Source organism: Typha latifolia, chromosome 6 (genome assembly GCF_019914945.1).
Source record: "Typha latifolia isolate L0001 chromosome 6, TyphaL0001v2, whole genome shotgun sequence".
Classification (NCBI taxonomy): Eukaryota; Viridiplantae; Streptophyta; class Magnoliopsida; order Poales; family Typhaceae; genus Typha; species Typha latifolia.
Window position 1 is genome coordinate 11950605 of NC_133091.1, and position 14920 is coordinate 11965524.

At 39.4% G+C, this 14920-nt stretch overlaps 2 protein-coding genes across 2 annotated transcripts; both read left to right on the forward strand.

The window, feature by feature from the left end:
* Positions 1–998: 998 nt before the first annotated feature.
* Positions 999–4576, forward strand: LOC140791512 (putative disease resistance protein RGA3). The gene has a single exon (XM_073142123.1). It carries the CDS (start codon positions 1018–1020, stop codon positions 4327–4329), a length of 3312 nt encoding a protein of 1103 aa, XP_072998224.1. The 5' UTR covers positions 999–1017; the 3' UTR covers positions 4330–4576.
* A 5752-nt stretch (positions 4577–10328) lies between these two features.
* Positions 10329–13853, forward strand: LOC140790064 (putative disease resistance protein RGA4). Its single transcript, XM_073139977.1, has one exon. The coding sequence runs from the start codon at positions 10380–10382 to the stop codon at positions 13752–13754; it is 3375 nt and encodes a 1124-aa protein (XP_072996078.1). The 5' UTR covers positions 10329–10379; the 3' UTR covers positions 13755–13853.
* The last annotated feature ends 1067 nt before the right edge of the window (positions 13854–14920 follow it).

Consider the following 14920-nt stretch of genomic DNA (forward strand, 5'->3'; position numbering starts at 1 on the left):
AATTAATAAATGTGGACAATTCACCACAGAATTCATCAATTTATATGTCATCATCTTCAACTAGTTATAGATAGTAAAAAGTAACTAACTACATGATAGATCCGATCAAATTTCTCAATCTTTGCATGAAGTTGTACTCTATTATTAATTAGATGGCCATATAATTCCTTACAATAAGCTTCTTTTGTTAAGGAGAGAGAGAGAGAGAGAGAGAGAGAATACTATGTGTGGTACGTGATTTTTTTTTTTTAAAGAATTTTTTTATATAAATTAACTTTCACGGTTATAAAAAATTTCGTTAGAATAGGAGGCAAACAATCATAGAAGATCAAAAAAAAAAAAATCCTATCCCAAATACAACTATAGTCAATATTTCTATTATAATTAGCCAGCTAATCTACACGAAGATTAGTTCTCTGAAGGCTTAGATCCGTGCATGATCTGATAGTAATTAATATAATGAAACAGACATGATGTCGATTTATAACTCCTTAAATCCTAAAAACAAATAAGAGAAAGTTCCAGATTTACGCTGTTTTCAAGTAGCTACCATGGTGGTACTGGTAGATTTTATTAATTAATTCAATAAAGAGGTGATAGCTGTAGCCGGGGGAAATCATTAATAGCAACTAGCTTTAATTTTTTTGGCTTTATGAGGAGGTTGGTCATCAAATGTAGTGACCATTAAATGCTGCATGAAAGAATACATTAATCAGGATTAGAGATTAAGGTATTTTTTTGCTTAGGTAGTAAGATCATTTGGAGAGAAGAGAGGGTAAAAAGTAAATACTTAGATAGAAATTGGGTCAAAATCCGACCCGTTATTGCACTCTCCTATCGGGTCCAAATCCGACAGGACAGATAATGGATTTTCGTCCGGTCAAACGGTCAGTTATTGTCTGCCACGTACCCTCTTTGGAAAGTCAACACGCTTCTCATCCACTTTGTGTCTCGTTTCGCGTCTCTCTCTCTCTCTCTCTCTCTCTCTCTCTCCCCCCCACACCAATCTCTGCGCTAATGGCGAGTTTATGGAAACTACTCAAAGACCTCGTCGGCCTCACAGGCTTTCTCAACCCTTTCCTCGAGAAGGTCCTCGACAAGGCCCTTGAAGCCGGTGCTTCTGGCGCCGCGCTGGCCTACGAATCCATCAACCAAGTCTTCACCGTCGAGGCCGAGCTCGAAAAGCTCCGGGAGACGTCGAACCGCATCAAATTACTCCTCAAAGACGCAGAGGAGACCCGATATATCGAGGATTGGGCTGTCCTCCTGTGGCTCCGCCAGCTCCGTGACGTTGCATTCGACGCCGACGACCTCTTCGATAAGTTCCAGACCAGGGTCAACGCCTCTAATTTGCTCCAAGATGTCGCCTCCGGCGACCGATCTCGCAAGCGGAAGCGACCATGGTGCTATATATCCGACACCAGAAGCTTGGTCGCCCAAAGATGGAAACTTTCGAAGAGGATTACGGAGATTAGAGAGACGTATGATGCGATTGCCATGGATAAGAAGAAACTCCACTTGAAGGAGGGGGACGCGAAGCGGAAAGTCCAAGGGAGAGAAGAATGGTTTCCTCCTCAAGCGGGTTCACTCGGAACTGAATTTCCACTCGTGGGTTTAGTTCCAGAGAGGGAAAGAATTTATGGGTTGTTGAGTTTGGATCAAGGTGATGGTGTTTGGGTTGTTTCCATTGTTGGGGCTGGAGGAATGGGGAAGACGACGCTTGCAAGGTCCGTCTTTGGTGATGGTGGGGTAAAGGAACGGTTCGAACTGAAAATTTGGGTCAGTGTCTCTCGTGGATCTGACGTGAAGAAGATCACAAAGGAGATCATTGAAGGGATCACGGGAAAAAGTTGCGGTCTTGAAAGCTGGGATTTGCTGCAGCAGATGCTCGCTAATCTCGTTACAGGTAAGAAGTTCTTACTTGTTCTTGATGATTTGTGCAATGAGAGCCAGTTCTTTTGGGAGGCATTGCGAGCTCCATTGCTGAAGGGAATAAAAGGAAGCATAGTGTTAGTGACTACTAGGAGTGATCTGGTTTCCAAGAACATGCGCATATCGCAGCCTGTTCATTTAGTTGGTCTCAATGAGGATGACTGCTGGTTGATCTTTCGGCAACAAGCATTCCAGGGGGAATCCTGGAATCTGTATCCGCACTTGGAGCTAATCGGTCGGACAATTATTCGCAATTGTCGGCGCTCACCTTTGGCAGCTAAATTCATTGGAGGATTGTTACATGGTATCACGGATGAAGAGGAATGGAGAAGTGTGCTAAGTGATCTGCCGGATCCAGAGGATAACGCGAACAAAATCTTATTGCCTTTGAAGGTGAGTTATGACTACTTGCCATTGCATCTGAAGCAGTGTTTTACATTCTGTTCAATATTTCCTAGTGGATATGAATTCGATAGAGATGAGTTGGTCAAGCTGTGGATTGCAGTAGGTTTTGTGAAGCCCAGGGGAGTGAGGTCAGTGGAGAACATTGGTGCCAAGTATTTTGATTACCTGCTCTGGAGATCATTTTTCCAGATTTCTGATGGTAATCACAGCCGAAAAAAGAAGTATAAAATGCCTGGCCTAATCCATGAGTTAGCACAGTCAGTTTCTAGCTATGAATGTCTAAGATTGGATGATGCTGCAGCAAATGATGAGCCAGAGAATGCTCGTTATGCATTGTCATGTCGACGCAATGTGGATCATGCAACGTATCAGATGATCTACAAGCATAAACGGATAAGAGCCTTAATAATGAGTGCTGAACTTTGTGTTCCCCCTGTGCAGATCCCTCGTGATCTGTTTCTGAATCTGAGTTGTTTGCGTGCCTTAGATCTGAGTGATAACAAGTTGGTGTTATTGCCTGATTCCATTGGTGATCTCATTCTCCTTCGATACCTCAATCTTCGTGGTACCCAAATAGAGAGGTTGCCTGAATCAATCTGTAACCTCTATAACCTGCAGGTACTAGAACTGGGCGAGTGCACAAAGCTTCTTGAGCTACCGAAAGGCATGAGAAATTTGGTTCACTTACGGCATCTGGGGTTGCATCTGGACTGGAAGAGGGACACACAAAGTTGGACTGATCTGATATCCATGCCACCAGGAATCGGCAGATTAACTTCTCTTCGGACGCTGTCGAGGTTTAGCATCTCATCGGAGAGTGGCTGTGGGATTGGGGAATTAAAGGATTTGCCTCTCCGAGGAGAACTTTGCATCTCAAAGCTGGAAAATGTAGGTAATGCAACAGAAGCTAAATTAGCCTATTTGAAGAACAAAAGGTATATTAATGCTGTGATGCTGCGATGGAGTGATCAGAGCTTCTCTAACTCACAAAGTGGAGTGGAGGATGTAATCGAGAACCTGTGCCCTCATACCAATCTCAGATACTTACGGATAGAGAACTACAGTGGCACCAGATTTCCAAATTGGCTGGAAGATCCATCTTTCTTATATTTAGAATCACTGAGACTCTCAAACTGCAGTCGATGTGGAGCCCTCCCACTTGTTGGAAAATTGCCAAAACTAAAATATGTCTACTTGGAAAGGCTACATGAAGTAAAGCATATGGGTCATGTGGTCTCTAGTAACAGTTCTGTCAAGAATTTTCAATCACTAGAGGAGCTTTTCATATCAGACATGAGTAATCTGGAGAGTTGGTATGAAGTAGAAGAAGGTGAAATGCCTTCCCTCAAGACACTTGTCATCTCAGATTGCCCCCAGTTAAGTGAACTGTTTCATCTCACAAGGTCACTTGAAAAGCTTGACATCAGAAACTGCCCAAGAGTGTTGACTGGTCCTTTGCTCCCGTCCCTTCAAGATTTAGTAGTGGATGGCGGTGAAGTCGGAATGTTCTCATGGATCAATTGCCTCACCTCTCTATCGTCACTTACCGTTTCACGATTTGTACATCTCAATGCCATGCAAGGAGACCATTTTCGGGACTTGAGATCTCTCAAGGCCCTGAAGATTCATGGATGTGATACGCTCATCTCTCTAGCCTTGCAAGATCTCACTAATCTTGAATATTTAGAGATATCATCATGCCAAGAACTTGTATCTTTTCATGGTGGACTACCTGTCAAGATTAATGACTTCCGGCTTTCATTTTGCAACAAGATTAATTTGCTGCCTGAGGGACTACATTTATTGTCATTCCTTCAGTATATGGAAATTCACACTGTTCCATTGGTGACATCCTTGCCTGCAGATGGAGTTCCAGCCTCACTCCGGCGTCTGACTATTACCGGATGCCCACTGCTGCAATTGAGTTGCCAAGGAAATGGAGCTGACAGGCATAAGGTGCAACACATTCCTCATTTAATATGTGGTTGTTGAATCAGTTGAGAACCAGAACTGACTCCGCAAAATAAGAAGCGGCTATCTGATTGATAACTTGAGTAGCAAAATTTCTCCTTTTCATTTCATTTGTGAAAATTTTGTTTTATTTTATCTTCTTGTTTTCCTTTATACAAGTGCTACAATTGTGCATTGGATTTTGAGATGCCATTGATTAATCTCTGATGAGGATTTATTGTCACCAACATTTCAAAGAAATAAAGGAAGTTGCTGAGTCTGCTATGCATTTTTCTCTTTTGAGGATTATTCTTTTATGCATGCTTTGTATTATCATACAATTGGTAAAAGATACAGTTAGATCCAAATGAATAAAGGTTCATTCTGATATGAAATGGCTATAATGGGATCTGACTCTTTTTTGTGCCTCTATAATATATTAATCTGTCAAAGTTCTACAAAATATACGGAAAAAAATAACATCCTAGGAAATCGAATCTACTGATGCTTTGAGCTAAATCATGAGAGAGATAAAAGAAATGTTAGAGCTAAATCATGAGAGATAAAAGGAATGTTTAAATCCTTTTGGAACTTTTCTTTTACTTCTTTGAGTTGCTCCACTTCTTTGGTCAACTTAGCTCATTGCTCTTTCATCTCAACATTTTCATTTTCTAAGCTCTTTAGTTTGCCTGCAAGCTTCAAATTTGGCTTCTTCAATTCACGAAATTCTATCACCAAGAAATTGTAGGCGGTTTGAATATTCATGAGGCTTTCATCATTTGAATTAAGTTTTGCTCTTCATCTACATGTGACATCTTAGAAGAATAATTTGATTGTAACAAGGATGAATGCAAAGCAGTATAAGACCCTTAAGTCTTTTCATTTTTATTTAGGCAACTTGCACATTGAAGGACTCATTTGGATTAGTACTCATAGTTTTGCATAAATTTGAATATAACTCACCTTGTACTAGTCAAGGAAGATAAATGATCTTTAAAAGCATGGTAGATGACATTTTCAAAAAGTTCATAGCAAATGCTTAAAGAAATGCAAAATAAATGCACCTAATAAAGAAACTAAATTATGCTCAAATCACAATTTATGTGAAACCAAAAGAGGGCCAAAAATGATATAAGATTCTATGAGGAATTATGAAAAACATTTGTCATACATTAGATCACACATAGTGTAACACCCCATTTAAAAAAAAAAAAAAAAAAAACCTGACTGACGCACGTGCCGAGCCTGTCAGCCTGCCACCCTGCCCTTCCCTTTCTTCTTCTTCTTCCCTTCCTTTGTCGTGCACGCCACCCATCTCCCTCATCTCTTCTTTCCCTCACCGCAGCCTCTCCGTTCTCCTTTCTCTCCCTCGTGGTTGCCGCCAGCCGCCGAAGCCGCCGAGCTCGCCGACCCCCCCCCCCTCCGGTAAGCTCCTCCCCCTCCTTCCTTTCTCCCCTTTCTCCTTCCCCTCCTCGGCCTCGTCTTTGTCTGGGACCCATGCCGCCGCCGTCCACTGCGGCTGCGCGCCGCCGCGTGCCCGCGCCGCCGCAGCCCCGTGGCCCCGCAGCCTCGTGGGCGCTTCCCTCCGCCTCACCCTCCTTCCATCAGTAGTGGAAGGAGATGAGGTGGATGGGTGGGGGTTAAACCCCCACCCATTTCGCCCCCCCCCTCCCCCCTAGTGGGCTGCAGACCACTGCCAGCCCACCAGCCCGGTTTGGGTGGGCTGCAGGCTGCAGCCCACCTAGCCTTAGATCCGGGTGGGCTCAGGCCTGCAGCCCATTAGCCCATTGTGGAGTGCTAATAAGATAAGTAATTCTATTAGTTCGCTAATGACTTTACTTGCATGAATTAATAGGATTGACACCGCGTGAGAAAGATTTTGGGATCCCGGACTAGCTGACGAGTTTTACCATACCGTGGAGACCCCCCAGGCGAGTATAGTTATACAAATCTAGCATAACATAATTACAGTCATTATACCTGTGTAGGAAATGTCGGTATTAATGCATGCGCAGTGGTACTCCCTATTATATCTTTTGCATACGTAGTTATTTATAACATGTTCATCATAGATATTATGAGAATGTTAATGTGACATCAACATTAGTATGATAATGCTTTACATGTGTCCTAGGTATGGTATACCATTGCATAGATGTATGATTGCCGTGAACGTAGAATGTAATGATCATGATGACTATAACATGCTTTATGCACTCATAAACACCGCACCACTTCCACCTATCATTAGTAGTCGAATTCGACTAGGCGGTACCCTACTCACTCGGCCCGGGGTTAATGGTAGAGTGTATCTTATATGACTATACTATTAGCGGCCTACACACCGAGGTCGGGAAGCCCGTGTGGCATTCGGTAGTTATACCGCATAGTTAGGACTAGATTATGATGATAGAAGAACATGATTGTGAGGCGGGGATATATCTCTAACGGTGCACCCGACGACGCGGGGTTAGGCGCGTCTGTTGATGAGCCGAGGGCTCCCGATTCTCCCGCCGAGGGCGGTGATGATTTAGAGAGAGAGATATGGGCTTACGACCAGGGTCCCGAGTCCGATGGCCACGTACAACCGGTCACATGTAGTGTCGCCATACACGTGTAGGTGACATTACCGCTAGATGTGTATATATCCCCCCCTCGATGTATGAAATGATGGATGATTGTTTCTTAAGAGTATTTACCCTGTGTGGTGAATAGCTCGGTGAGCGATGATAAGTATGATTATTGCCTTGGTAGACATGAGATGACTAAACTGCTATTTTATTGCTATGCATAATATGTAAAACCTATGATTGAGATGTGTATGAAAAGAGATTGTCTCAAGCTTTATATCTGTGTGAACTTATCATAATACGTTTAGGATCTAGCATATTCCAGGATAGTGGCTGGTAATCTTTATCAATTGCATTGACTTAGTAAATTGTGGTAAGTCATTTAAATAAGCATATCGTTATCGTTAGCAAATATGGGCATACATTGGATATATACATGCGATGTCATTAATTTAGATTATATGAATCCTACTCGCTGGGCTGTAAGCTCACCCTCGTGGCGGTATTATTTCAGAGCTAGGGGACGCAGGGGTGTGATGATGACGTTGTATTTTCTTGGACTTTAGCATTGTATTTTGGATGTATATTTGGAAGGCTTGTTGTGGCCTGTGGACTTGTCTCCGGACTCTTATAATTGAGTTTATTTATGGTGAAATTGTGCTGTTGTGTGCCTTGTGAAATCCTTGTACTGACAGGTCATGTGATACACCGCGTGGGGGGATTTACCCACGCGGTTTACACATGTATTTGGAGGTTTGGGTGTTTCACATAGAGACTAGAATAATCTAAGATATCAAAAATAAGAAATAACAACCAGATCAAACAAAGTAACCGAATGAATTCACTCCAAAACCAGACAAAGATATGAACTCCATGGTATATACTTAGTGTATATGTGCACTTAAAAATTTATATCAACAAGTATGATATAAGCAAAAGAGAAAAGAAAATGATTTACTTACCTAAATCTTTAAGTATGCTAGGGTACAAATTGAAAAACATAAGAATATCGTAGGAGATTAGATTTATTATACATTATTCATAATAATATGCGGAAAATAAAGCGTGAAAAAGATATCACAAACATAAAACTTTTTAAGTAGAAAAATCTCAAACTGGGTAAAAAAGCATAAATCTAAACACGGACAGTAATCAATTACTAAAATTTGTAGCAATTAATAAGAAGCTTACAGATTATTCGTCGATTTCCACGACTCTCACGACTCAATCTATACCAACCTCGCTCGCTAGACCTTATGACATATTGTTTCCCAAATAGGTTCAAACATCAGTGACTCTCGAGGTTGATCATTCCATCTCAGTGACTCTCAAAATATAGTTCTTCTAGATCTGATATAAATGTATTGAGATGAGTAAAATTCAACACGTTTCGTCTAAAATAGAGAAGTGATCTCCAATGACCTTTAAAATATGATCTCCAAATAATGATAGACGACTTTAAAAATATGATCTCAAAATAATAATTGACAACCTTAATCTAGGGTTAGATTAAACACATTTATATACCTCTTAAAGATAATATAAATATATCTTAAATATATAGTAAATATCTCTTAGATAAGAGAAATATCTTTTATAAATAAGATAAATACCTCTTCTAATCAATGATCGACCTCCTCTAGAGTTAGGGTATCCCAGCCTTTATATGTCTTATAATGATAAAGCTAAATTTAAGTCAAATCAGGTCTCATGAAAACTATGAAATTTGTAAGTTCCACGACTACGTTCAAATGGTCAAAAATGCTCCTTTATATGTGTGGACGCACTGCAAACATTCTAGGGTGTGTTCAAATAGTGCCAAAGTGCGTTTGAACGCACTTCAAACGACAGAGAAGACAAATAAATGTAGAGCGTCTGTTCTTGCGTCATTGGATAATTTTCATACTTTTTCAGCTATCATGTCACTGTTTGAGCACTTTAATATTAATTCTAGAATCGTTTCAAACACTTTGACTTCAAAATTAATCTTCACTTAAATATCTTTCAGCAAATATCTCATGTCTTATCATAATTTGTGTATATGCTCATACATAAAATTTAGATATTACATGACTACAAATTATGTTTTGAAATATAATTTATTAATTACATAAGTACAAATAAAATCTAATTAAAGATTAAAAAAATCTATTGAATCATAGACAAATAAACATAACTATAGCTCGAAAACAAAACATGAATCAAGATTTAAAATAGAGATTGCACAAAATTAATTTACCAAGATAGCATACAAGTAAGTAAAATAGTAAGATAGCACAACATAAGATCTCACCCTTTTTAACCAATATGAAAGTGTTCAATCCTAGGATGACCTACTCCAATACCAATTGAAAAGAAAAATCCCTAGGAGATTGAATCCACTGCATGTTATTAATAATAAATGTAAACTAATAGGTGTAGAAAGACAATCTCAAATACATATATTTTACATGAAAATTCCTCTCAAACTAGGGCAAAAAACTATAGATCATATCCATAATTGTATCAATGACTAAACCAAATGTAACATTTACAAAATGAACTTACAGACCATTCGTCAATACTTCTGATTATATCTGTAAGGTCATACTTGCTCGAATTTACGATGTATTGCTTTTCATAATTGATTTCAAAACTCAGTGAAGACTCAAATAATACTAAAGAGATAACCTAGGGTAATTTTGTGAAGTTTTTACATATCTCCTCCATAAAATATCAAAACTACTCTCAACCTTTAGAAAATTCTTGATATGTACATGCGTTTGAACTCCGTTGGAAAAAGAATATTTTTTCTGACATTTTCAACCTTAATATGTATAAAATATCTTCAAACATCTTGTACATAAAAAAAATCTCTGTTATACGTGCTCTACATTGATTTTTCATCAAACATCTCGTAACTTATGTTAAAATCAATACATAAAATCTAGACATTTTATATAAATAAAATTATGTCTGAAACATAATTTGCCAATTTATATATACAAATTATACTTGACATATACTGTTATCCCTATTGCTACTATATATTTAAAGAAAAGTACATTGATAGTTAGATATTAGCTAAAATTTGAGGGTTGCAACCTTAGATTGGAGATGATTAAAGAGGTCAAAAGTCCATTTTGTTTTAAATTTGAAGAATAGAATACGAGGAATATTTAATAAAAGGGGGAAGAGCAATTATGATATTTTAATAATTATTATGGTGAGAAAACTCTCTATGATGACATTTTAACATTTTTTTATACTTCTCTATTATTTCGGATGGAAAAGATAATAGTTTTATATTAGTCTAAACTATAGGAGGAAGAATAGTTTCATTGTAGAAGCAATTTGTAAATTTTTTCTCTCCTCATGGTCGGATAGCCCAACCTGAATTATAGTGCAAAATCCACGCTGTTATTCTCAAAGCAGCGTAATGGTTCCGTACAACGGCTAAACTACAAACTAACGACGTGAATTCTCTTCTCCAAGTCAACTCCCTTCGCTCCCCCATCCCGTTCTCTCTTCCATCCTCTTGCTATGGATAAGCTTAAAAATGTTCTATACAAAGCAGCTACCATCCCAATCCTCTCCGATAAGGTCGCCGATCTGGTTCTCTCCCGCTTTCGCGACGAGGTCTCCCTCTTACGCGGCCTCAAAGAAGATATCGAGAGGCTCAAGCGACAAGCTCGCAGAATCCGTAACCTCCTCACTGACGCCGAAGAGAACCGCCAAATTGAAGACGAGTCGGTCATTAACTGGCTTCGCGAGCTCAAAGGCGTCGCCTTTGATGCTGACGAGCTCATAGATCGCTACCAAACCCACCTCCTCGTTTCCAAGCAAACCAATGGTGACCCATCTCGGAAACGGAAGCGTTCGTGGCTCGAATTCGACGTGAAGCTTCTAAAACGTCGAAAAATCGCGACCCAGATCGCAGACCTCGATCAAAGGCTCAAGGAGATCGCGGATTCCCGCAAAAATTTTAGATGGAGGTCTGAAGACGGGAGGAGGAGTGAATCGAGTCAAAGGCAGCGCCTTTCTCGCTCTGCTGCTTCTAACCAGGGGACCCAAATCGTCGGTCGAGCAGAGGAGAAGAAGGAGATCGTGCAACGGTTGACTTGTGATTTGGGAATTGTGGCTCCTGCTCTCCCCATTTACGGCGTCGCAGGAATCGGGAAGACGACACTTGCAAGACTAGTCTACCATGATACCCAGGTGATGGGATATTTTGATTTGATGATTTGGGTTTGTTTGTCCGGTTGTTCTGATGTGAGCATTGCAACAAAACTGATCATTGAAGCTATTACAAGCAAAAGATGTGATCATTTAAGCCTAGACATACTGCAGAGTCGTCTTGCTGAGCATCTTAGCAAGAACAAGTTCTTGCTAGTTCTTGATGATTTATGGCTTGAAAATTACCAATTCTGGGAAGTTCTCCAGGTTCCTTTTCTTGCCGGGAAAATGGAGAGCAAGCTTTTGATCACTACCAGGAGTGAGAGCATTTTTTTGAGGATGACCCATTTGCTGCCTCCTTTCCGTTTGATGGGTCTAGAGGAGAGCGATTGTTGGTTGCTGCTGCAAGACCGAGCTTTCCAGGAAGGGAAGCGTGATAAGCATGAGAATTTGGTGGAGATCGGTAAGAGGATTGTCCAAAAGTTTGAAGGCTCTCCAATGGCTGCCAAATCAATCGGGGGCCTCTTGTATGATTGCGAAGAAGAAGAAGAGTGGGAAAACATATTGAACGAAATCGTAGTACTTGAACAAGCAAAAAATGATATCTTGCCTAGCTTACAGATAAGTTACCATCACTTGCCATTTGATCTAAAGCAGTGTTTCACTTACTGTTCTATATTTCCTAGTGGTTATGAATTCAACAAAGATGAGGTGGTCAGATTGTGGATGGCTGAAGGTTTGATTCAATTGAACGGTAGGAGCCGATTGGAAGCAACAGGTAGTAGGCATTTTGATGATCTTCTATTGCAATCGTTCTTTGAGAGATCTGGTTACCAGAAGCAGGAGAAATTCCGAATGCCACGCCTAATGTACGATCTAGCCCGATTTACTTCAGAACATGTACTTCTGAGCGGCAACCAAGTCACCTCAAATGTTGAACCTGCACAAGTTCGATATGCAACTTTGTTCTGTCAAAATAATGAGAAGCTCGCATTTGAGAAGATTTACCAATATGAGAATCTAAGGACCTTGAAGATATGTGGTGAATTTTGCCTGCATCTAAAGCAAGTTCCAAAAGAGCTTTTCTGCAAACTAAGATGCTTGCGGGTGTTGGATTTAAATCATAGTGAAATAGTAGTGTTGCCAGGTTCAGTTGGTGATTTGATACACCTTAGGTACCTTGGCCTTTCCAATACCAGAATCAGACAGCTTCCTGAATCAGTGGGTGACCTCTTCAATTTGCAGACATTGGATTTGAATCATAGTGAAATAGAAGAGTTGCCAGTTTCAGTTGGTGATTTGACACACCTTAGGTACCTTGGCCTTTCCAATACCAGAATCAAAAGGCTTCCTGAATCAGTGAGTGACCTCTACAATTTGCAGACTTTGATGCTCAGTGAGTGCTATGAACTTGTGGAGTTACCAGAAAAATTGAGCAAATTGGTTAACCTAAGGCATCTTGATTTGCATCTTGACTGGGAGAGACTAACTGATCTAACTTCGATGCCACATGGAATCAACCAGTTAACTTCTCTTCAGACACTCTCTAGATTCATTGTGAACTCTGATAGCAACTGCAACTTACATGAGCTGAAGGATCTGAACCTTAAAGGAGAGCTTTGCATCTTGAAATTAGAAAATGTAGTTGATGTGGAGAATGTAAAAGAGTCCAGATTGAATGGAAAGCAATACATCAACAATCTGATGTTGCGATGGAGTGATGATACGTGTACAAATGATAGTGAGGGCATTATGGAATGGCTCCGCCCTCCTAAGAAGCTCAAGTATCTCCGCATTGACAACTACCCTGGCAGAAGATTTCCTGTATGGATAGAGGACCGGGCTTTCTCAGATCTAGGCACTGTAAGACTCTCTTACTGCAAAAATTGTGATCTCCCTCTTCTGGGTAAGCTACCTCAGCTCAAGAATCTGCATGTTGAAGGAATGCATGAAGTGAGAAGCATAGAACTTGTAGGCTTTCAATCTCTAGAGACTCTCATCTTATGTGATATGCCTAACCTTACAACATGCGTCGATACAGAAGAAGGCGAGATTCATAAACTCCATGCTCTCTCCATTTTGCGTTGTCCCATGTTGTGTGAACTCAGTCACCTTCCAATGACACTTGCTAAGTTGGAGATAAAAAGCTGTCAAAGCTTGTCTTCTCTTCCTTGGCTTCCCGGCCTTCGTGATTTATTTGTTGAAGAGGGCAATGAGAACATCATCAGATGGATTGGCTGCCTCACCTCTCTTTGCATGCTAACTTTAACGCGTTTTGCTGATACCAGACATATAACCAGAAGCTCGCTACGACTATTGGCTTCTCTCAAAAGATTGAAGATTAATGAATTCCGTGAGCTTCTATCGCTGGCTGGTAATGAAAGCTTGCAGGATCTTGCATCTCTTGAAAGCCTAGAAATATCTTCATGCCCAGAACTTATTTCATTTTCCGAGTTGGGGCTGCCATCGAAACTTAAATACCTCCGAATGCACTCATGTGTTCGCCTCAAAAATCTACCAAGCGGCCTGAAACATCTGGGATCCATCGAACACCTTGAAATTCATGATGTTCCAAATCTGAGCTCGAGGATGGAGGAAATACTGCCTGATAATCTCTTGCACTTCTCTGTGAGTGGATGCAGATCTATAGAGAATTGGTGCACACAAGAAGGTGCCCCTAGAATAAGGCAGATTCCTTATGCATCAATTGGTTCTAAGTCTCAACTGGTGAATGTTATATGATGATGTGATCATCAAAAGTATGATGAACTGGTGAACTCTAATAACAAACATTGTTAATCTTCTTCTGTTCTTCCAGTGTAATTTCTGATCTTTTGTGTCTGTTACTTGCTCTCTCTCTCTCTCTCTCTCTCTCTCAGATTCATTCAAGATAAAAATTGCATCTTTTTCGGTGGTTTTGTTTTAATATTAATTGACTTAATAACCTTTGTTGAAAGTATGACCAGCAAATGTTTGTATAAATATATTATTTGATACATTGCACAAAGCCTTTCCTAAGCCTAGATTAAGCATGTTTATATATGTAGCCATATCTAATCAGCTAATCAATAAGCTAATTAACCAATTGATCACGGTGATAACTTCCAAAATCACAGCATTAATCCATTCGAGCCATAATTTCTACTATTGGAACCTATATTTTTCTAGGTATTCGGTTAATTCGTGCATCCAATTTCAACTTAAATTCTTGGTTAACTTAATCACACCTACTAATTTACTAAAAAATACCCTTATTCTTGACTCGATTCAAACTCAACACAGTTATTTAATAATCACATGTTATAAGAGGAAAAAAAATCTTAGCAATTTTAATTTTTGATAATTCAAGAGAAAAATATTTAAATCCATTAACTCGTCGAACCAGTAAACTACCGTTTGATCGGTATTTTTCAATTGACACCCTATATTTATTATTTTCGGATTAACACCCTACTTTGAAGATTTTATAATAAGATTCTCTTTTCTTTTCTCTGTAATTTTAGTATAACACCTTACTATTACTTTGACTAATTACCATTAATACTAGTTTATAATTTATGTAATTGATTAAATTATTAAAATAGCTTTGAAACATTTCTAATCTTTGGTTCACCTTTTTAAAGTTATATCACACCCTAATCTATACCACCAAATTAAAAAAAAATCTGTCTAGATTTAATTACTCCATTCTATCCCACTAAATGATGATTTGAGCATTAATTGCCCTTAAGACTATCAAAACTATTTTCTCATACCTCCTTTAATTTTAATTTTAATTTTTTGATTTTTTTTAGGTAGCACATAGACTCCTAAAGCATTGAAAAATATCTCAAACATAAAATATAAGTTCTCGTTAATTGAAGAATAGAGTAATAATTCATCTATCTCCCTGTTCCATCTTAAATTAG